At 41.4% G+C, this 25,047-nt stretch overlaps 1 protein-coding gene across 7 annotated transcripts in view; it reads left to right on the plus strand.

Moving 5' to 3' along the window:
• Positions 1–2,889: 2,889 nt before the first annotated feature.
• The window catches only part of LOC109630410 (muscleblind-like protein 1), a 58,583-nt gene continuing 36,425 nt past the window's right edge, over positions 2,890–25,047 (plus strand). For 6 of the 7 annotated variants that reach the window (XM_069534197.1, XM_069534199.1, XM_069534198.1 and 3 more), the window contains exons 1-2: positions 2,890–3,055; positions 19,933–20,903. In XM_069534197.1, the coding sequence (XP_069390298.1) occupies positions 20,730–20,903 (174 nt within the window). In that variant the 5' untranslated portion in view covers positions 2,890–3,055; positions 19,933–20,729. Of the gene's footprint in view, positions 3,056–8,057; positions 8,196–19,932; positions 20,904–25,047 lie in introns of those variants that run through there. The other variant, XM_069534200.1, reaches the window with a different exon arrangement.

The following is a 25,047-nucleotide window of genomic DNA, read 5'->3' on the forward strand; positions in this document are numbered from 1 at the left end:
TTTACACCTTTCAGGATGTCTATCTACATATTAATGTGATCATGAACAGGAAACTAATGATTTCACCTGCACAGAATATTTCCCCTATTTCATATTCCTTTCACCTGCATGCGATATCATACTGAAGCCTTTAAATTTGTGACACCTATATGAAGAGGTGCAACAGTGAATGCAATGGCCGCTTATCTCTCCCAGATTAAATCATATCTGATACTGCGAGGCACAGCTCAGCTACAGCTACATTCTGATATCTGGGAAAAGATCAAAACAAAAATGTTTTTAACAAACATCCTAAAGCTGACTTTGCGTGGGTTCCCTTCATTACTGTTGATGTGGTGCATTGCATTTTGTTTTTCTTTTCTTCCCGGGCACAGGGATGAGCTGCTTTATTCAGATACTGAGCCCCAAGTTCAAATTTGAACTTTGACCCTGGAGCTGCACTGACCCTCGCAAGCTGAGCCTGTTGTGCCGGAGGCTACTGGTTGTATTGTACTGAGAGTTAAGATGCAGGATAAAATAAGAAGAAATGGTTTGAATGTATCCATAATCAACACATTGAGACCACACATACAGTATAGCTTTTATTTCCCAGGCAAAATAACAACCTCAAGGTCTGTTTAGTGATGCATTGTTTATGTTGTAGCTTGTGTGTCTTTGAAAATATTACCCAGTATTTACAATGGATTGTGATAGTATAACTGTACTATTTGATATATTTCATTTAATTAATATGTATCATTATTTTAGGTCCTTTAAAATTACTGCTCCCCTGCACTGAGTTAACTTGCATGTGCAGCCCGGGAGCCTTGTTTTTCCTGCTATGATGTGAGTATGATTCAATAGTTTCTCTCTGGTTATGCAGCATTCACTCACTAATAATGCATAGGATCACTATCAATATGGAGAATCAGAAAGAGGCACAATGCTTACAGCTCAGGCATGCTGTAAAAAAAACGCAAGCCTCCATGAAGTGAGTCTGAGGGTATAATAGTTACACCAGCAGTACCACCACCATCATTATGCATAAGCCTAATCAATGGCCATCGCGCCGAAGGGGAGCTGTGACATTGTTAATGACCTGTGAGCTCTATGTTTGTGTGTGTGTGGGTGTGTCTCAAAAGTGGTCGGTGTTAATGTCTTTAATGAATAGATGTGACACACAGAGCCTGTGGACACCTGCTGGTGCCATTAGTCCCAAAAAGTCAAAATTACTCTTGGCTTTTAACGTCAGAGCAGGTTATTCCGTGCCCCTCACACTTGAGGACCCTTCATTAGTCCGACCTCCTGAGCGTTCAGTTATATTGCCGTCTCATTCAGATATATGCATCTTTCAAAAGACTCGGAAAAGGTACAGAAAAGCCTTTTTATTGAGTTTTCCTCCCCCGCTGAGCCCCTTCAGCCCTAAAGGAGGAGCTTTAACTTAGTGGCACATGTTCTGCAGACCTAAAGAGGAAAGTAGAGCTTACACAAATTGGCCGCCTGCATAGACAAACAAGCACACGTATCCTGGCATATTCGCACTCACTGCCACCTGTTGCCTCCCACTTTGTCTATACCTTTCCCGTTCCCTTCCTTCACCAAGCTGATTGAATCACCCTGGCAAAAATTTCAGCAATCAATGCTCAGTGAATCCTGGTTCCTACCTGTTCCCATGACTACTGGAAGACTGAGAACAATCTGCCGGAGCTGCAGTTTTTTTTCTTCTTAACTGATCTGACTACCTAAGTTGCTCAACATCACTTGTCTTGATTATTATGACTGAACATGTACACGTTTTTGGGTATTGGGGGTTGCCTGTGCATGGTTTGTGCTGCAGGACTCAGCTGTGAGCTGCTGATTTACAGGGTCTGAAGAAAGGCCACAGCTATCCACCCACTCTGTCACCATGGGAGACGGTGGAGAGGAGGTCTCTTCTCCTTTGCGGCCTCCCCCTCTGTCTCCCTCTTTCACAACAGTGCTCATCCCTCTCTTTCTCTCTCTTCCTCTGTCTCTGCGTTTACCCTCCCTTTCTTGATAACCCACTGAGCTCCAATTATCGCTCAGAATCAGCCCGCTAAATAACAGTAACCTCCAGGAAGGTGAATAGTGGTGCAAATTGGAATAATTAGACCGCAGAGGGCCCTGGTCAGTCTTTCCGAGCATGCGTTCCATGCATGTGTGCTCACGAGACTCATTTCATTGGTCAGTCCAGCTGTACTTCCCTTGTTGGTATTGTGACTGGAATGTGTGTTATCAAGCGGCTACAGACCTCTGTGCACTGGCAATACCGATGGAGGAAGAAAGAAACCTCAAACAGGAACTATAGCCTGTTTCCAGGAACCTCCAAATCTACACACATACACAATGGCACATAGCTGTGTGTACACACTCAATGTCTGTGTCTGTCTCTATTCCCCTTTACTACACCCCCCACACCCTTTATCGCAGAAGGCAGAGGCAACAGTTATCAATCACATGATCACAAGAGACTCCCTTCATTGTATCTCTGCGTTAGCCTTTTAGCTCAAGCTTAATGTAAATGTTAAAAAGGGAAGTGTGACCACATTTGTTTGTGAAACATTTATTTTGTAGCACTCATTTCACTATTTAAACAGATTACACTGAAGGGGGAGCCTTGAGAGCTACAGGAGCGAGAGAGAGGTGGAGGGAGAGAGGGAGGCTGTTGCTATGGGTAACCAGAGTGGCGGCAGTCGTCATCATGAGGCTCACTTCTGCAGTGTGTGTGTGTGTGTGTGTGTGTGTGTGTGTGTGTGTGTGCGTGCGTGCGTGTGTGTGTGGACACAGCGTGCGTGAGTTCACCCTCCTCTCTCCAGACAGGGCGCGAGGACATCCCCCTCCAACACTGTGCCAACAGAGGGAGGAAGAGAGAGAGACATAGTAGAGAGAAACAGAGGAGAGAGAATGAGGGAGAGAGGAGGAGAGAGAGAGAGACTGAAACCCCATAATGCACTGCACGCTGCAGGGCTGAAGTCGTGTAGATTCATCAGTTCCTGCTCGTGGGGACTGTGTGTGAGCACACACACACACAAAGAGAAACACACAGACAACCAGGCAGGTAAGACGGCATTTCTCTGACCGAGTGGACAGCTACTGGCTTTACGAGAAGATCTGTCTATCTGTCTTTCTGCCTCTTGAGAGGAGCAGAGGGGAGTTTTGCTCTGCACAAAAGACAGGGTCATTAATATTTGACATGTTATCATTCCGACAACTTCCCTGCCTGTTGCTATAGTGAAAGATGTCTTTTTTTTTCTTTCTTGGAAATATTGTTTGAGGTTTTTTCTTAAGAGAGGATATTTGAAATACTTTATATGCATCTGTGGAATATCTGTGTCATTTTTATGTTTATTTTCCTTCTGCTTTTTTGCATTTGTCTTTACTGCAATTACACAGATGCTGTTCAACAGTAGCTGATTTGAATACCCTAAGAGTGCTGGTGGGGAACACTGTAACTTTTATGAAGGGATAACTTCACCACTCTTTAATTCTGAAGGCTGTTTACCTTTTCATGTGCAGTAGTCCAGCATAGTTACAGAATTTATTTTTATGTACAGTTTGAATATTTTTTTAAATCAAAAAAGTCAGGAGTTACACAGCAATATGTGAAATTTGGTTTTGATATTTAATTGCGTCACATCCAGTGAATGCCAAGTGACTGATGTTTCATGTAACACAAAGGCAAGAGTAATCATGTCATTTCAAATGTAAGACCAGTGAAAAACAATAGACTTTTATAAGGGCAAACATTGTATTAAATATCCAGTAACTGGCTCTGTAACAAAACAATAATGTGAAAAACAAAGGCAGTTTTCAGCTGATAGTAGGGTAAAAGCATGGCTCCACTATCATAGGTCATTTTGTGGTTTAACGGTCATTGAGGCTTGTGATCATATCTGTTGCACCAGAAACCCAGACAAAGAACTGTGGCGGCTTGTAGGGAAGATACTTTTCAACTTGTTCCCTCAGGACTCATTTGAGAAATGTCTAGTCCCCCACCCTGGGACCCATGTTGTGAAAACATGTTTCAACACTTTGTCATGAGGAGATAGAGCAGAAGGTCAAAATTAAGGTTTAGAATAAGAAACAGGTTGTGAAATGAAGCTTGGGACTTCTAAATTAGCTCCTAATTCCTAAAGGACATAATTTGTCATAAATGTCAGACGTACAAGCTGATTACTGAAGAAAACAGGAAAACATAAGCTGACTTCTCTAAAAAAGGAAATTCTGCTCAAGGTAATTTTATTCACATCATCCCTCATCACACGATGTCTCTAAACAGCTGTCAGGCTGTTTTACTTGTGTGCGTTGCCTCTTTTGACAGTTTGTATAATGTAGACGTGAAAAGTTGTATATGCTGTAACAGGGTAAAAAAGAGCTTTGGTGGCGTGGGAAATGAAATTCAAAAGAAAGCCATTATGCCAATAAGACAAAAAAAACCTCTTTTGAATATTCAGTTTGTCTCCTTTTAGCAGACATCTGTTCTTCCCCTTCAGAATTCCTCCTGGCAAATTTTAGAATGGAGAGGCTCCTCTTTTTCATTATGGCTGCTTTGATTAACTCACTATTTGTTGCTATGTGTATCGTCACCTGATCCACCAGACGCCGATGTGACAGCAGCATCTATATCCTCCTCTCTGGTGTTCAGGGGACTCAAAGCTGCCTGATAAAACTGTGTTCACTGGATATACTGTAGTCTTCTGAGTACATACTGTGTTCTTGAGAGAGAGTGTGTGTTTCAGTGAGCTCAAGATGAAGCAGAGAGATACTGTAAGTGGACGGTTTTTAATGTTGGCTCAAAGAGATCACAAGATTAAGTCCAGCAAGGCTCTGTAGAACAGAAGTATTTCAATAGGGAGGTTTTTTTTCAACAATGGTTATTCATTTATTCCACCACTGGTCCTTTATAGAGCTCTGAGTTGACAGATTCAAACATTTTCCACTGAGGTCACATCTTGGGGCCCCTGAATATGTCTGTACCCGAACAGAAGAACTGTTCAGACTGAAGAGAAAGGCAAAGAGGCTCTGCAAGGTGGAAGAGATTTAACATACCTAAAACGCTGCTGTTGTTTGAAGATGATTGGTTTAACAATTCTACCTGAGATACTCTACAATAGAGCAGAGGTCTGTGATAAGTGTTGAAACCCTCTCAGACGTACAGCAGGGTCACCCTGCTGGATTTTCCATTGGGTAAGATCCTAGATGTTTCCAATATATTCTTTTGCTCCCTGTCCAGTGTTGGCTTTGCCTAACAGTGTGGATCAGAGATGATTTATGGATGCAGATCTCCATGTCCAAGTCCTTCTGAGCCTTTTTCTTTTCTAATTTCTTTCTCAATTCCCATCTTTAGTGATCTGGTGCACAAGGGACACATGTTCCTGGATCTGTGACCTTGTTTTGTACGATCAGAATGAGAACGATGATGGCTTGTGTTGGTAATCCATGCATCAAAAGCCCTTTTCCTTCTCTTCTCCATTCACAGAAATCAGCAGAGCAGGGAACAGGAACCTTAGTGTGCATTAAATTATCTGAAATTGCAGCAGTTATGTGCAAGTCCAAAACCTTTCAGTGTGGTCAGTGTTTGCTTTCCAATAGAACGTACATTTACTACTTTTACTGCATTTATTAAGTACAGTTCTTCAGTATAATTCCGCAGTACTTAAGTACTGATTATATTTTATAATACTTGGCAATTTAACTTGTTGCCCTGCTTGTACTTCACTTGTTTCATTTAAAAATATGTAATTTGCAGATGCAGCATTTAAATATAATTAAAAATAAATAAAATAATAAACTGTATAAAAGAGCCCTGATTTTCTGTAATTCTGACTCCACTTGGACTTAAAGGTACAGTGTCTAGAATTTAGTGATATCTAGTGTTGAAATTTCATGTTGCAGCTGAACACCCCTCACCTCACTCTCCCCTTCCAAACATGAAAAAGAACCTGTGGTAGTCTTCGGTTGTCATAAAAACTCAAAAGGTTTTTAGTTTGTCCAGTCTGGACTAATGTAAAAAACATGGCAGCCCCCGTAGAGAGGGTCCCCTCCATGTAGATATAAAATATTTAAATATAAAGGGTCTTTTCTGGGGTAAATTAACTATCATGAGGATTATTCTACATTAAATATCTGCTAATAGTCCCATTTCACCTAAATCTTACACACTGGACCTTTAGGCACTCGCACTTGGATTTGGACTCAAGCAATAGCTGAGTTTGGACTCTGAAGCTGTAGATGTAGGATTTGAAAACTTCAGTGTGTTCCCTCTGCCCCCAAGTGGCTAGGGTAAAATTCTATTATAGTCTAGTATTCTTACCATGTGGTTTCACTATTTTAGCAAAGGTTGGACTTACTCAAGTGTCCATGTGGAAGATACTAAATCTGTATCTGACATCTGTGCTAAATGCGGCAGCTGAAAAATATTTCCAGTGGGTTACTCTGGCACACCATGCAGCTATTTATTTTTTCCCAGACTCTAAATGTGTTCTGTACAATAACAATACAACATCCACACACACGGAGACACTGCATAATGTTCCCACTTCAGCGTAACTCTGGAAGATGGCTGCAGGACCTTTTTTGGACACAGATCAGTGACTTGCGGATTTCAAAAGTCCATATTACCAGTGACGGTAGTGTGTTGCTTTGCCTCTATGAATGAATTGATAAATATTTATAGAAGCTGAAGCTAAACATGAGCGCAGAGATCCATCATAGGTGCTTTTGGGAGCAGGCTACAGCTCAATCAACACATTTCCCTCACACACACACACACACTAAAGCCAAAACAGCAATAAATTCCGAACACCCTGATATATTGCAGCCAAGTCGGTGATGTGGCTCTGAGTCACTTGGTAACACCCACCTGACACACACACACCTCCGCAAACACACAACACCCCCGCCATGCACTCACACATGCTCGGATAGACACACATGCACCTGACGTAGTGTTTGATGGAGTTAGACACCATGGCAACAGAGCTGTGACTCTTGCTGTCCTGTGAGTGGACTGAAGCTGTGGAGGAGGGAGGAGAAAGCTATCAGCTAGCACTGCTACTCTGATTATTCCTTTTGCTTTGGTTTCACCACCACCCCTGCTATCTGCCTGCTGCATTTCTGTTATTTTTCTCATTTGAAGTGCAAGATAAAAGTTGGAAATTGGAAAAAAATAAACTCAACAGCAGCAGAGAGGTCAGCAGGCGTGTGTTTGATTATACAAAACCTCTCACATGATGATGCTGAATTCTGCTGATTCTTACTGCTGCAACCAAACACCTCTCTGGACAGCATCTTATTAGTCGACTTATTATTTTTATCTTGCCCTTCTTGCACTCTCACTTGCTGCTCTTCCCTGCTTCAATCCCAAACTAAATGGTTTAACTCCCTCCTCTGGATTTGTGTTTCTGTTTAAACCTTTTTTAAATCGTATTTGCCTTATCCTTCTGACTGTTCTTGTCAGTCATGCTCTATAGAGGTAGTAGCTCAGATAAAGTGAGCAGAAAAGAGGTATAGAGAAAAGGGGGCCATGCAGGTGGACAAGTCCCATAAACAGCATCTGTATGAGATTTACTGGCTGCAGATACAGATGGTGGAGGGACTGGGAGGAGGAAAGGAGGGAGAGGGTGTTGTTGGAACCATGCAGGTGAATTGCATTTTTTGTCTCCAGGAGCATTTTCACGGTCTGATTGTCAGCATTTGTTAACATACACACATGCACGCAGGTGCACACACACTCTCGCTGAGTGTGAAATTGTAGGAACGTGGCTGTTGACAGTAGAAGTTTGTCTGAGTTAAGTTCCCCTGTGTTGCCCTCGCCTCCATCTTTTGCATACGATCCAAGCGTGAGCTGTGAAAGGTGCACTCGCAGCCTGCTGTGGATAAATTATGTGTGACATGTTTAGCTGTGCTGCCTTATATGGAGACTGGTGTATCTGAATACAGTAAGGGCTCTGCCAAGTGGGAAGGAGGGAGCGAGAGAGAAGGAGCGAGGGACTGGGCAGGGAAGGAGGAAGAGAGGGAGGAGGAGGAGAAGGAGGAGGAAGGAAAAGAGGCAGGGGAGGGAGAAAGCAAAGGAAAAAGGAGGGAGGAGGGGGCAGTGATGAAGGGAGTGAAAGAGAGGAGTGCCGTGAAGCAAGCATGAGGTTTTCACTTTCCATTCTCCCCTCAGCAGCAGTCAGATGAGTCCTCGCAGAGATACAGTAAGTCTGTTTACTCTCTGTGTGTGTTTGTGTGTGTGTGTGTGTGTGTTACTTTGTGTGTGTTTGGACTCAAGACTGAGTTGTCACTGCTTATATTTTCTGTTTTGTCCTCGCATTTGGAATTTTCTATTCACCATCTGGATGTTGTGAGGATGTGTGTTGGCATTACTGTCTGTTTGTAAGTAAGGTGTGTGTGTGTGTGTGTGTGTGTGTGTGTGTGTTTTTGTGTGCGTGTGTGTACATATGCAGATGGTCACCGTGCTTGATTGTTAATGTGCGGTAGTTTGAGGCGGGACAGTTTTAATGTGGAAAAGAGCTGTGCAGACCTAAGAATGGGAACACTTGTGTTTAATGTTCCGCAGAATAGTTCACACACACACACACACACACACACACACACACACAAAAACACACATGCATACAGACGCGCACACACTGACACACATTCCCTCCTCTGGCAGAGTACACTCTGTCTCTCTCTTTGACTTCAGTGAAATCCCTGTTGTGTGACTCCTCCTGTTAACACTAAAGCTAAATATGCACTCATGTCTATGGATGAATGAATGAAAATACACACACACACACACGCAAACAAACACACACCCATACATGAACAGCAGCACACTCCTGTATAACGTACCACTGGTGTTTACACTTCTGTCGCCCTCAGGATGAAATTCAACTCCCACTTCATTCGAGCTTCTTGCGCCACCAACACACACAAACACAGAAACATGAAATGTGCGTTTTGTAAAGAAAAGTGAACAGAATTTGGATAAAGTTGCTTTATACTTTTTGGTAAATAGATGCTTGTTATATGTCTGTTATATGCTGGTGATTGGCTCTGAACAACAACTGTACAGGATGGATTTTTAAAGGGTTGTATGCTGAAATCGGTGTGTCATTAAAGAGGAGACGAAGACGACACTTTACGTTGGTTCCGTTGCAGGGGAAATACCTGATGTTAAATTGTAACAAGGAGTGAGACAGAAAACTGAGAGAAAAGTAAGATTCTAAATTTGAATGGAGGACACCATGTTGCCTGAATACTGATAGGGCCCCACCTACTATCATACGTATCACAGAGGAAACACTGTATTTTATTTACCTGTTTATTTGTAACAATATTGATGATCATTGTTTGATTCATGACACGTGATTTTTATTATTTACCAAACTCCTAACTGATGCTGTAACAAACACTGCGTCTATCTTTATTTTCTCTTTTTATTTTGAGTACACGCCCTCTTCTCACCCACTAATCTCAACCACGTCTGCCTCTCTTCTTCACAGTTTTACTTCCTCACCCCTCTCGGTCTTTGTCTCTCTCTCCCTGCAGCTCTCTGTCTCTTTTTTCTGCCTCTTTATGGCTCACTCCGTGTTTCTCTTTCGGTGTCTGACTCTCAGTGGGTTGATGCAAAAAAAAAAAAAAAACCTTCTCTGCAGATCAGAGCAGGCAGATCTACAAGGTCATTAGAGTATAGAACAGCGAGAGCACAGAGGCACTCAGATACATACTTAATTTCTCAGCACACACAACTCTGACTATGTGAGAGAAGAAAAAGACTCTAACAGAGTGAGTGGGAGGGAATACACTGCTACCTGCAAATGACTGTTAATTTTATTAGCATAAAAAAATAAAGAATTCTTTTTTTTAAAGAATTGAGCTCTTTTTAGTTCCTCCCCCACCTTCTCGTTTCCTCCCTCAACTAATCTGTCCTTTAGAAGTGATGTCATCTCCCTGCTGTCCTCAGCAGGCACAGGGCAACGTGTCGAATACAGATGAGCGACAGTGTTTGTGTGAGAAAATGTGCATGTGCATGATGACATGAGCACACCCTTACCCTGATTTACATGATTCAATTATCAAGATAAATAAAAAATCTGGTGGGCTCCAATTAAATGGTGGCGGGAGAATGTGAGTGGAAATTACTTTGAGGCCCAAGCCTTCAGAAACTCACCAAAGCGCATGTAACTGGCAGATAGATAATCGGTCACTCAGACAAATGGTTCGGGGGGGGTCCTACGAGGCCGTTTGGCGAGTGGCAAAATCACAGTGAGTCAGTCAATGGTGTATGATTGCTGTTTTTCCTGCAGTGTGTAAAGCTGTCACTTGACTAATGGACACTAGGGGAAGACGTAATCTATAGTAAATACAGTTGGCTCCATGGAGGAGCCCTCTGTGTTTTCCGCAGATTAAGGTGTCAAACTGAATCACAAGTCATAGACATCTGAAGAGAACAGATTATCTCTTCTTTGCGCAAATGATGCTCTGACGTCAACTCTGGGATCCTGCATTTCGATAAGTGTGAGTGTTTGGTTCTGATTGGAAAAAAATGATTTCCTTTTTGAGGGAGCATCCACTCCTTTGGCATTTCCCGATTTGATCAAAAATACCAGACTGTGGAATGTAAAAAAATCATCTTATCTCTTCATTATCAGAACAATTTTTTACTAAACTTTTTAGCTTCTATTTAGCCACGGTCACCCTGTTTCTCCTGTTGAGCGTTTTCCACTGCCCAAGTTTCCAATAAATAATTCTTATCTTCTCTGTAGTTATTACATCTGTGAAACCTCTCTCTCACCCACTCTACTCCCATCTCATTATATGCTGAATATCTCCCGTCCGTCTATCTGAGGCCATGCCACCTGTATCTCTTGTCTGTCTACCTCTCTTGTGTCAGTCTGCATTTCCCCTCTCTTGTTTCTATCATTCCCTGGCTCACCTGTGTGCCTGCACCACTGTCTGTGCAGGTTGGTTTGTCTGCGTGTGAGACCATAGACACAAAAGTAGAAAGACTGTGCATACTGTTTATGTGTGTAGGTGTGTTTGTCATTGTTATGACTGATAACGGACCCTGTGCTTGAAATGCCACACGCAGAGGTGGTAAATTTACACAAGGAAGCATTTTTTGGATTTGCCTCCTTTCCACCTATTACATAGATCTCTATCCCTCGGACCTCCCCTTTCTTTTACTCACTGTTTATGTCTTACCCTGTCTGTCTGTCTGTGCCACTGACTCCCTCTCACACAAACGCACACACATTCACATATTCTCATACAAGCAGCACCTCCATTGCTATTCCTGAGAGGAGCAGACTGGTCTGGCAGTGGGTTGGTTTATGTCCATGAACTCAATGACACCCCTTTTCCGCCACTGCATTACACCACACTGGCACCACCACAGCCAGCCACGCTGCAGTGAACATAAAAGTAGCTGTATAGACCGATATAATGTTTGCATACATGCACAGCACGGATAACCATGTTGTTAAACACATATTACCTCACACCCCTATTCACGTAGGTGTGTGCTATAACTGCCTCCCCCCATATCTCTATGCATGTCAGGCTGTTTAAACACTTACACTGATATCACTGTGCAGACGACAGCTTGCACACGTGCCACTTGACTGCCCTCGTCGTCTCCCCTCCCCTCTGTTTGTCTTACAGCCGAAGGAGGGTGTCGTGGATTGTGTGTGTTAATGTGTGCTCCTGAGAGCACACGAGGGAGATGGTTGATGTTGTGCATATGCGTACATATTACTCATATGTCTGCGTCCTGAATATCAATGCACCGGCTGACCTTCCATTCATATCTCTGTAGCTGTGTATCCACTGTAGATGATGCAGATCTGTTGTCTCATGGTTTGTGGTCAATGCTAATGTGTGCATGTCACAAGCTGGGGAATGGAATGAAGTCTAATATTACCCTGATGGTACAATCTGTCGAAACAGCATCGCAAAGGAGTATCATTTCAGAATGACCGGCAGTCAGCCGAAGACCATCGGATCAAATCTCAAGCCTGCATGGGTAGGGACCAAGCATTTCTTCAGCAGGCTTCAAGTGTGAGCCTTATTAATGCTGATGTCCCCTCGGCAAGGTATATGAGCTCATTAACGTCATAGAGGTGTCCTTCAGTCTGTGATTCCCAGACAGTTTAAGCTGGAATGAAAAAAGTGAAAGTTTTTATTGTTACACAGTTATACATAGATTTATGGAGACCAAATATAATATATTTCACTACAGCACCATCCATCATTCACTGTCATTTGACTTAATGAGCCATTTCTCCATCATTAATGAGGATACTATGTAAATCTTGAATATGACTTTATTGTTATAGTATTAATTATGTCAGAAAGCTACATACCCCAAGGTAACACAAGAATCATACCTCTATGTCAATAATATTTTTGCATATTTACATTATACCATATATGCTGGAGTGGGAGTACGATAATATGACCTAAATGGCAAACATTAATAAATATCCCCATAGCAGTATATATTTATATATATATATATATATATATATATATATATATATATATGGACAACACGATGGTTTCACAGAATTGATTCAATCGCCCTGATAGCTGGCTGCAGCTCAAAACCAACTCCTCCAGGTTAGTGGGTGGGACATTGTCCAAAGTAGTCATATAAATGTTTCTCAATAATGGTTTCTGTGAACATGAAAAATGTCACTTGACAAACTTGCCTTCACGTTCGTAACTTTACTGAATGTGTCCTTTCATCACCTTAACTCCCTGCTCTAGCCTCATTGGTGGACAGTGGGTATTAAATACTGTTCAGAATATATATCTAGCATTTAAAACATTTTGTATTATTATTTTATACTGCAATGATATCAGGCTCCAACTGACACCATCATCCACTTTATCCCATGGTTTCTTCAGTTGCCGTGGTGAGGATGACCTTGCAGCACGTTACTGTAGTACTGCAGCACAAGGTGTAGTGCGAACGAGGAACAAGAGGGGAGACGATGAGAAGGAGCGATAGAGGGGGCTGAGACAGTGGGCGAAAAAATAAAATGAGGACAGCTACTATTAAAAGATGAGCCACGTTCACAAAGTTGTTTATGTCACATGATACTTTGAGAGCAACTTAGCAGAAGGCGAGCACATTTCTAAGAAGAAAGAAGGATTTGGGGAGAGAATAAGTGGAAAACACTGAAGCATACGCAGAAGAGAACCAGAGCAGGAGAACAGGTGGGGATCACAGAAAGATAAATGAAGAGGGATGAGAAATGTCTCGATGATATCGCAGTGGAGTGCCAGCAGTGCTTTGAAATGGAACAAAAATCAGCTTTTTCCCTCCTTACTTCTCCCTCTGATTCCTCCTTTTATACCTCCCTGTCATCCCCTTGTTTCCCACTTTCACTAACACCAACCCCTGTCTCTGACCAACTTGTACTAATTTCTCCTGTTTGCCTTCCATCACTCCTCCTCCGGCGTCCATCTTTCCCCACGTTACCACCTCTGATCTCCTTCACTCTATTTGTCTATCAGCCCATACCGTCGGCATCGCACCACCACCCCCCCTCCCTGTTGCCCCTGTCAATAGAAAGGGCAGCGCAGGTCGTATATAGATGATATCCTGGTCAGCCGGTGATGCGGTGTAATATGAAGCTTCCAGCATCTGCTTTTTGCTGCTGCAGTCATTGCCCTTTAACCTTTCTCATTACTGAATTTCCCCTCCCTTTATCTTTGCCTCTCCACCATTGACTTCCAATCAGCTGTGCAAACTTGGTGCATAATTATATTTTAAGTGAACTATAATAGCGTCTGTGTCGCTAATCAGAGTACGTTCCAGGTTGAGAGCGTGAAAATCAGAATCGGAGTCCCACACAGAATTTTTAACATTTAAGGAATACCTGAATCGTCAAGTCGCTGACCTAAACAAACAAGACCTTTAGTTTGCTTGACAGGAACTCCAAAGGCACTTTAACTGTTCAGAGTTTACACTGTGGCACTCCTGGGGAATTTTGTGCTGAAGCAAATTTGTTTCCTCTTACTTTCCTGAAGGTTATGACCATTGCTTTTTGCTTCTTTTGTCTATTGTGTTTCAAAGGTCAGCCATAGGAAATCAAACATTCAGGAACCTGTTTTCTTGCTTTCTTTTCTTCACCTTCCCGAAACTTTTTTTCCTCTCTGGAAGTCATTCAAGGTGAATAAATGTTTCCTATCTCTGGCCCCTACTCATTCTTTCTCTTGCTCCCTGTGTATTGCTCTCAGATGCAGGGATGAATTTGGTTTGTGTTAACTCGTACCACTCTACATGGCTCCCTCTAAACACTGTACGTTAATATATTTAGATGCACAGCTGTATGATGACTTCGCTTTGCAAACAAATTCATTTATAATTATTATCTATCCATTCTACAGATGCCCAGTGTTAGTCTATTTGTCAGCCTTAACTTTTTTCCGGACTATTCAAACAATTATTCAATGGATTCCTATTACATTTAAACATTAATTCATATACTATATATATAGACAGAGCTGGAAAGCTGTTGACTTTGCTGATCCCCTGACTCTGCATTTAGCACCACCTACAACATTTCATATTTTTTATTCATTATGAAAACTGGTGCAGACATTCATGTCATGCCCAAGGTGAATTTAATTTTGCCAGATTCTATGAGTTTTTAATCAATAAACCTACTAAACTAACATGGTGAAATTATACCTGAGCATATCATTAAGTTAACATGTTGACATTAGCTTTTGTATGCTGGCCTTGTTATACCCTGGCAACCTATCCAGGGTGTACAAGAGACATTTTACAGACACACCAGATTAGCTCACATCTTTAAACAAGGAGATACAGGAACCCAGTGACACTTTACACTGCGCTCTGTTCAGACCATATGTCATCTGAAGTTGGTCAAGGATGAGGCAGAATGTCCAGCCAAAATGTTACTCTCTGTATTTATTCAAATGTATACATGTTTGTTAGTGTGCGTATGTACTGTGTTTGTGTGTTGGGGGAATTGAGGCATTATGCGATTGGGGGTGCATAATATCCCCAGCCTTATCTACCCCCCTCTCCACTCCAGTTTATTACCTTGGTTGATCTGATGGTGTAATAATACCTCCTGCCTCTGGCTACGGGAAATGGCCACATGCATTATTCACATATGCTAAGATACTTATTGATGACTCCTTTATTTATATATTACCTCAATGCCAGAGTCATTTCTCACTTTTTCTGCCCCTTACTTTTAATCCTCTGTTTTGACGCTAGCATGGTCTAATGAGCCTCACTCACTCTCAGTTTTCAAATGTGTTGTTCTGCTTTGATATTAATTTTGGCATGAGTTAAACAAATTGGTGTAGAACTGGGGCTAATAATACATGTAGGGGGAGCCCCATTTATTAAATCTACTTAATTTGATATTAAAGCTCATGGCTGCTCCTTTTGTTATAGCTGTTTCCACAGGGGTCTTACACCAGTGCTATTTGAAATTCCACAGAAACCATATCTCCTTTGAGAAAACTGGCACGACATTGCCTTAGGACTCTAGAGCAAGTTTGTCTGATCTCATTTGTGTACATGCCCAGCTTTTCATTAATCTAGTCTTTTAAAATGTTACATATTCTTTTTATGTTGAACATTTTTTGATAATATTTTTTCTCATAAATAAGAATTTTAATGTTGAAGAAGAATTTATAGAACATAACCTGAGAGGCTGACAACGTCAGCACTTTGTAGCAAAAACAAGGTTTTAAAATCAGGGTTGAGCAAAGTAGAGTTAAAACCAAGACTACAATATACTGTGACTCACTAAGTGAAACCACCAGCGCATTCATTGCCCTCCGTGGCCTCCATTGTCATGCCAATAGCTTGTAGCTCCTTCCACCCTGCGGTTGCCACAGCCTTCTCTCTGCAATGCTCCACCTCTACTGGAGAGAGGGCAACAACAGGCAGGTTTTTCTGGATGGTAATAATAAGCAATCACGTCGCTACATTTCAGGATCCTGTGGTGGCTCATTCATCTGGTCTGTGGGTTTATTGGGGGGGCGCTTCCAAGTTGTGGATGGTTCTTCACCATTCCCAATTAGCCCTCTCTGTAATATTCCCTTCTCCTTTCTTCTCTGTTTAGTGCTACCTTCTTTAACTTTTCACTTGCACCACTTACCTGTTGCCTTTTTACAGCCTGGAGTTTTACAATATCCGTGTCCTTTGGGGCACTTTTGCATGCAATTAACACAAACACTTGCATAAGTAGTTGCTGGACTGTTTTTGAAGTATCATGGGAACTGACTTGTAATCACAAGGCGATATGGGGTACTCCTACCTTGAGCCATCCTACAAAGACTTCAGAACTGCTTCATTAGATTAGATTAAAGATTTGGGCCCTGATCTTATTTGAAATGAGTAGGGCAGCCAATCCTTTTTGAATAATTCTTTCTGGTTGCAGGTGGGCAAGCTATTCGGCCACACAGTCTTTAGTCACGTTTTGAGAAAATCATAAAAAATATCATCTTAATAGGCAAAGAAGCTGTTTGGTCGCTTTGACATCAGTAGGCACAGAAACATTTTTGATGCATTATACACTTTAAAATGCTAATGTTAAGTAAAGTGACTGTTTTCTTTTGATTTAATATTTATTTAAAACATGCAGAAAACCCTGTAACAGAAACATGCCAAAGTTCAGTTCTACAGGATGTCTTCCATGAGGGCTCTTTTTATTCCCAAATATAAAGTCTGTGTAACAAAGCAGGCAACACAAGACGTTTTCACAGTCTTCTCTGAAGGAATGAATGGAACTGATAGTTGAGATACTGACTTTTATAATGACAATGACAAAGAAACTGTGTTTACTTGCAGATCACGTCTGGCCAATACCCAACCCACTTAATCAGCGGATCAGTGAAGATCAGTGTTGGCCCTGATACTGATCAGGTGGATTGGATTGGTGTGTCCCTAATTGAAACAGAAATGTATTTGTTCTGTGTCAAACACACAAGACAGATAACTTCAAAGCATAACTTAAGCAAACCTTGAGTTGAAAAACACCTTGACAATAATAATAGTGATAATAAGAATAATTCATTTAACTGTATAGTACTTTTCAATACAAGTAACAAAGTGCTTTACAAGAAATCAATGAAACAGAATTATACTTTATGCTTTTATATACTTGCAGGACATGTCACTGACCATCCCAGTATCTGGGATTAAATGATGTAATAGAGCGAAAAAGAGAAAGTTATAGGAGAGGTCAGGAAGTGGGTAAGAAAAAGCTGGTTGTCCATATAATACACTCGTAATGGTAAACCTGACTCTGCTCTCTCACTCACCGTCATTTTGCCAGATACCAGATACAGTGGGCTGCCCTGGTTCCTTGCTTATCAGCACACACACACACACGAATGCACACACATGCACACACACACACACACACACATACACACATACACACACACACACACACACACACACAGCCTAAACTATCAGATCGAGGCTGAAAACTAGTTTGAACCAGTGACTGCCCCAAATTGGAGACCAGGGCATGACACATAAGGAATGAATGTTTGACCAATGGAGTATTTTTAATTCTTCCTTTTTTAAACTCGGTCAAGCCACCGGTTTTCTTGCAGTAGGCTATTAGTGAATTCACTTCAGAAAAAAGGAGTTCCCTGATGCTCTATCACAAATATCTGGGATTTTCAGTGTTCAGCTTTTGTTTCACTTCACCATTACCTTCAAATCCCAGAATGGGCTGTAATAGTCTCAAGAGAAAATGGGTGAATTAGTTGCTCCATGTAGTTACTTAGCTATAGGCTAATAATAGCAGGGTGAGAGCATAGAGGGTATATAAAGATGGATGACACGTCTCCAATCCTTCCCGTGAAATAAAGCCAAAATAGACCTGATACTCGTGCCACCATCTCGCAGTATTGGCATCATTTGTTGCCCAGTGGTCATTGTGTTGTAGAGCCGCAGTATCAAGGTCTTGCTGATATGTATATGGGCTAAGTCGGTCTCAGTGGTCAATCATGACTTCTCTGCCTGTTTTTATAGCATTAAATATATATAATAATAACATATAGAAACTAAACTTACCATCAAAACAGCCTGATCAGAACTTATGAAAATGACAGAAACCACTATTAAACAAATATTTAATTGTATATTTATATAAATATTTATGTACTTTGAATTCTTAGTTCTGTTCCATATCCCATCTACTAACATGGAGGAGGTAGTGTTTATGACCTATACTGCAGACAGCCAGCAAGGTTAGTCATTTATCTTTGCAAATAGTCAATAAGTGAACACAACTTCAGCTGTGTCTTCATAATAGTACGAAAATAACAATATTAATGTCAAAATAATATGAGGCAATGAGATCAGAAGAGGAGTTAAATATTCCATAAGCCTGTATATTTAGAAACAGTGCGAGTGTAAGAATAACAGAGCTACTTGAACAAAATAGCATTTACTCTAAAACAAGTCATTTTATTATTGCCCACAATCTTCTGTCTGGATCTGTGCTTTATATAAAGAGCATATCGGTGACGTGTAACAGCTCACAAAAACATCACTACAGTCAGAGTGTGGGGGACCTGGAAGTGATGTAACCACATGGGGGATGTAGCTTTTGAGGGCACTTAATGTAAGTACAGCAGCTGTAGGAGTTCGGTGGAAAGGAGGTCTTTTTTTTACACATCCGGATGTGACCAGAGAGGTCAGAGAGTGAGTGGACGACTGGATCTAAGGAGCATGTGGGAACAAAAATAGTTATAGAATTGTCACATTCTTTCTTTCTTTTCTTTTCATTGTGACTTCATCTGATGGAATGATATATTTATAATCTCACCAGGGATAGACCGATTGATGACTCATTAATTACTACTTAAATACACATTTGCTCATTAGTTATTGATACCTCAGATTTATACGATGCTCTCTTTCACAACACAGGCTCTGTTGTTTTCTTATATAATAAGAAGCAATTCTTCATCAAAATAACTTAAACAAACTGCACCTCTTTCTATAATTTGTTGACTTGTCTTAAATCTTTTCATGTATTGATAAAATCCAGAGAAATTCACATTCTTATTCAATATAACAGTGATGTTTCATTAAAGTTGCCTTTTAACTGCGTCATATCTGCTTAATGTGGCTCTGCCCGTCTCTGCTTTCACCTCCGGGGAAAATAAAGTATTTTGTACATTAGGAAAAACACACTGCCAGTCAGTTAGCCAATCATCTGTCTTTTCCTTCCACTTTTACTGCATGAAAAACTTTAATACATCATCTAATCTGTGAGTATGATTTGCGCCTGAGCCATGTCAGGTAGATTTTCATTGGCAACAGTGCTGAACTCCCATGATCCCACGCTGCTTCACAATGTCATCAAACTATCTCTCACATATTTTAAGTTTAACATGGAGAGGAGCCATTACAACTGCTTTGTGATGGAAATGTTATTATTTTATACAACCAAGACAATATATTATTTTAAAGCTAATAAAGTGGATCGTTGCAAATTATTTCAATGAATCGCAACACTAATATTGTTGCATAAAAACTACTTGTCTATAAGTCATGAGTCTTGGACATCTATTTTGGACATACATGGATATTCAGTTCTTCCCTTTCACTGGCTTTTTTTATTTTTTCATCTCTCTCTTGATCTCTCTGTCACTCTCTTTTCTTTACCGTCTTCCTGTGAAATAAATGGTCTGTGCTTGAGCGTGAGCTTTACTGTTAGCGATATGGTGTTTGATTTGATTTTCCAGCTGAGAGCCTGGCAGCCTCCGTGGGTGCTACTGTGAGAGTGAGTGAGTGAGTGAATGAATGGGGAAACGTGTCTGAATGAAGCTGTGTGTGTGTAAATCCAGACGTGTGCCCGTGTCCTGTGTGTTTATATGCATGTGTTAAACCCTCCACTCACACAATTTCCTCCTCCTCCACAGAGAGAAGTGCCTTCTTTTGCTGACCCCTGGCTCCGCTGAAGCCACCTCTGTGCCTGGCCATGTCTGCTGGAGTTGCCAGCCACACCAGGAACCCCGGGACTGCCGAGCCCTTCCACTGAGCCAGTTTCCACACCAGTGACACCTCCCTCCTTCCCTTCATCTCCTGCTGCCCGCCAGACCTCTCTCCATCCATGTCAGTCAGCCTACTTGTGAGGAAGTCAACCACTCCCACCTCCTTTGCAGACAGAACCTGATAGCCAAGACAGCTTTTATCAGCTACTGTGAGCAGAAGAAGATAGTCCCTCTACTGCAACCCACTCCACCTCAGTCTTTCGTTTCCTCTCTCTCCTCCTTCCCTCTTTCCTCCAGCCCTGCATCTTTTCATCATGGGCCAACTCAATCGATAATGCGTTTTGCCATTCATCTCGTCTGACAGCTCAGCCGTGGAGCGAGGCCCGAGAACTGGTGTGCACGAAAGAGAGAGACAGATTGCAAAGCAAAGCCTGTGGCCGTCACCAGCCCAGGTCCTGGGTGACAGGCGGTGAAGGATTCCTTTTACAGCCGTGAACAAAATCGCGATCGGCTGCAGGTGGTAGGCAAGTCTCCGGCCTCACAGGCTTCACCTTAGAACCAGACCCCAAGGAAAAAAACTCCCAAAACTGGACCCCCCCCCCCATGTCATTTACTTATTCAGACTTCTCTTTTGTCCCAGTATCATTAGAAACATACAGACTTGCACGTAACTGCATTCGCTGGATATCTGTTCCTCTTTATCGACCCCTTCTGTCTGGTTCAAAATGGCGGTGAACGTGACGCCAATCCGAGACACGAAGTGGCTGACTTTAGAGGTCTGTCGGGAATTTCAGAGAGGAACGTGTTCACGACCGGACAGCGAGTGCAAGTTCGCTCACCCTGCCAAGAGCTGTCAAGTGGAAAACGGCAGAGTCATTGCCTGTTTTGACTCACTCAAGGTGAGTATGACAAACACCTGTGATTATCATTCATCACTGCCCTGTCTTTTCGTTTAGTTTTTTCAAGCTTCCAGGATCGTTAATGCTAGATTCAGTCACTGATGCAGAAAATATATGGAAATCCTGCGTAACATGGGACAACGAGGGACACTTTTCAGGCAACAGTTTCTTTATGGTTGCAAGCAGGGATCTTACTAGAGAGTGACACAGTTGTACCATGGCAAAAGGATAAAAACATATCTGTAATAATACTTTAGAGAGAGAGTGCGTGTGTGTGTGCGCACGCTGAGATTGGCCATAATCACATAAACATCTGTGAATCAGACTCAGAGTTTCCTCCACTAGAGCACAACTTTAGCATGGGACCGTCTGTTGGCACACTGCTTCAACAGGCTGAATGGGAAATATAGAAGTAGGACAGCACACTGTGCATTTCATGTTTGTATGTGAGTCTCCAAGTGATTTGTCTGTGTGTTATTTTGAGGTCGTACAGCACAGTGGGGTGTTCTCAGAAGGCTCTGTAATTTACTGTCTATTTTTGCCCTGGCACTGAGACAACACACTCCCACTATGCAGCTCCTCACTTCTCTCTGAGACGAGGGGTAGAGAAAAAAAAAGAAGAAGAGGGAGGAAAATAGAATGGAGTGGGCCAGGAAGTTGTTGGAGAACTATATATTGTATTAAGGGATTCATTAAATAACACTGCATATTCATTGAGGCAAAATCTGTTTAACCCATGCTTAAAAGCACATTTGAGAGTCTGCGGTGCCAAATTTTAATTTTGATCAAGCAACAACAATAATTCAAAGTGATTTTTATTTTTATTTCAGCAATACCTTTTGTCACAAATTGCGTCAATGGTATTCTCCATGAAAGTGCTGCTCATATTAATAAAGTTCTGATGCTTTGCCCATTACGTTTTAAATGGATCCCGATTGCTTGGATCATATTCACTTTGTTTTTGCCAGTCCAGGAAGAGCAGTGTACAGCCAAGAAGTCATTGGGAAGTGCAGTGTTGGATGAGCACAGGAGGTTGACACTGGAGGCCAGTGTTTGTGTCTTCAGCCACGTGTCTTCTTGTTTTGATTTGTCAGTTTTGTGCATTAGTGTTTAAATTTTTGCAACTAAATACGTAACACAAAGTACTAAGTACGTGATGGATTAAAATTGTAAACTGATGAGGATGCTGAGTGAAAAGTGATCATGAGATGTTTTTCTTGATTCTCAGGGGACCATGAAATGCAAACACCATATTTCAGTCAGTCTCGAAAAACAACATGAACCTCATGGTGATGCCAGGCAGAGTCTGGTGATCACCAAAATCATTATGGTTTATCCTCTTGGGACTATGAATCCCTAAAAGTTGTAATAGATGAGGTATTTCCATTTCAAATCAACAGGTCAACATTTTTTCAATATAAACTGTAACCAAAGCCCCTTCATCTAACCTGGATATTATGGTAAAATTAAACCATGAATGTTATGCAGATACAATGTCTTCACTGTGTTTCATGTGATAGCAAGTCAACAATCATTGAAGTACATTTCTCGCAAATTGTTTTCACAACAAAATTGACAATTTCTAGGAGCCAGAAAGAGAGAAGATGAGACTCCAAAGAAAATATATTAAAATATGACAAGTAGCACAATTAATACAAGTAACACTTTTAATTTACCAACCACAGTGAGTCTGTGAAAAGTCAGCTGTGGCAGTGTGTGCCATCACTGAGAGCTAATTGTAATCACTGTTTCTCTGTAATATAGTATTTTCAATAGACAAGTATGGGACATGCAGAATATACGTTAGAGGCATAACTTATGCACACGTTGCACAAACCTCACTCCACCATAGTTCAGAATACTGCCTTAATATTCCAGATGCTGTAAATGTGTTGGATGCTGTGATATCTGTTATGTCAATCTGTGTATTTTGGATGAAGTGGGCTCAGTAGTTCTGGATCTGACACTTCTGTCTACCGTGTTTTGCACATATCCTGTAATTTGTCTCTTATCTGATTGGTAAGCAGGGTGTTATCCAGTGTAACTGGACACCAGATCTGGAAGTCAGTCAAGCCAGGCCAGGCCACACCTTGGTTTATATGGGGGAGGATTTCTTGTTAAGCCAGGCACTGTGTTATTACTGTTATGGGCTGCTTGGTCTGGATGGCCGGGATGGGTTTGGCTGGCACAGGTAAGACAGGAATAGATAAGGGGGACTGCTGGGGCATCTCGTGGATCATGAAAACAGACAGGCAGACTGAGCCGGAGAGGGCACAGCAGGGAATGTGTGAAGAAGCGTAGCAGTAAGCTTAGAGCCCTTCCCTGCTCCCAGTGCCAGGGCATTCCACAGTCTACCTCCCTTCCCTGCCTCCATGACAGAATGATAGATCTGCTGTATCTGCAGATGAATTCATAACACATAGCTAGGCATGGAGAGAGGGGCAAGGGGATCGGGAAGGACAGGCGGGAGGATGTGGAGAGAAAAAATAAAAGGAGCAAAAGGGTGGATTTTGGTACACGTGGCTTCACACTCCTGGACAATTTGTCATACCACCTACCCTTCATTCCTTCTGAATTCAGGCTGAGAAGGAAGGGAGGGCTTGTAGCAGGAGGGATAGAAAGACATATGGGTAGCTCTCCCTTTGTATTCAAAAAGTCTTTCTCAGATTTAAAGAATGCACTTTGTTCTTTATCATTAAACCACAGCCTAAAGATTTCTTAACAGTTGGAGTCTGCATGTCTTTATTTCTCCTTCCCTCTCTCTCATGAACTTCAATCAGTAATTCAGTGTTATCTAAAAAAAGGTGTTTGTCAGGATTGATTGTAGTGGAAAGTTCCATTTGATGGGTGACGTAGCAGAGGATGAAGTGATAGAGGCAGACAGGAAATGAGTCAGAGGTAGCCTGTAGCATTGGCTGATATTACAGAGAAATTGACCCTCTCAGCCTGGAAACACAACAGCAACAGGGACCTTGCAATGGACGATACACAGGACAATTTGTCTTTTTACTCATTTACTATTGTCAGTGCAAGATTTAATTTCATGGAATTCAAATGGATGAGTTTTAATAATAGTTCAACATCTGCTAGGAAGCATTTAGAACACTGGTGTTTGTTCGAGTGCTCTTTTTTCTGGCAAGTTTGGATGATTGACAGCTGAGACTGACTCCTGATTGGTTGAGTGTGTTTATGGGTTGGTCCTTTCTATCCTGGTGCCATCACGTCCATTACTAAAGACTCTGGCTCCAAATGTTCAAAATTGCAGCGCTCGTATCTGAAATATTTCCGCATTATTTCTGTGGGAGGAAGTGCAGATGTATAGATCATCTTTTTATACAGTCTACGGTTGTGACATTGCTAAGATAGCTATATGTTCACATCAAGCCTTTTTATATTCCTACATCAAGGATCATTTAATGTATTTTATGTCCCTCTAGTCTCTGGATGTTTATTAATTAAATTCATTCAAGTGTAGTTTTTTTGCATTTGCAGTGTTTAAACTTTTTTTCACACCCTATCTGATCACACCTTAAGAAGAATGACTGATAATGAATAATTTAATTTTCTAGTAAGACAGTGCAAATAATTCTTGGTAGAAGAATTACTGCTTGTCTGCTTGCACAACCTTGTATGAGTCCTTCTGGACCAGTTAATGTGGAATTTAAAAGTAACAGTTCTTTCTGGGGTTTTTTGGCTCCTATGGGACCTGAGCAGGTTGTTGCTATTAGGTAACAACTGAGTATCATTTCGTCATAACATTTCTCATTTTCTTATGTTGTTATAACCTAAACTGCAGCATAAGATTTGTTTGTTATCATTCATTCGATGCATTTTCTGAAATATTTCTTGTTACAATATAGTTTATTGTTGTCACAAGAAATGTGTCCTATTAAAAAGTAATTATAATATGAAAATATCCTATTATGAGCTGAAAATATCTCGTGAATTATCACAATTCATGTTAGATTCCTCCAACTTATATTCTTTTTGCTGAATACTACAATGACCTTCTTTACTCTGTAACTGCTGCACACCATCTTTTACATCAGTAAATGTGAAAGGTCACTTTATTGTTAAAGATTTGGTATTTATTTATCCTTAAACATGTGACTTCAAGAAGTGAAGTGGGTTTGTTTGATGAATC

Source organism: Paralichthys olivaceus, chromosome 11 (assembly GCF_024713975.1).
Source record: "Paralichthys olivaceus isolate ysfri-2021 chromosome 11, ASM2471397v2, whole genome shotgun sequence".
Lineage (NCBI taxonomy): Eukaryota > Metazoa > Chordata > Actinopteri > Pleuronectiformes > Paralichthyidae > Paralichthys > Paralichthys olivaceus.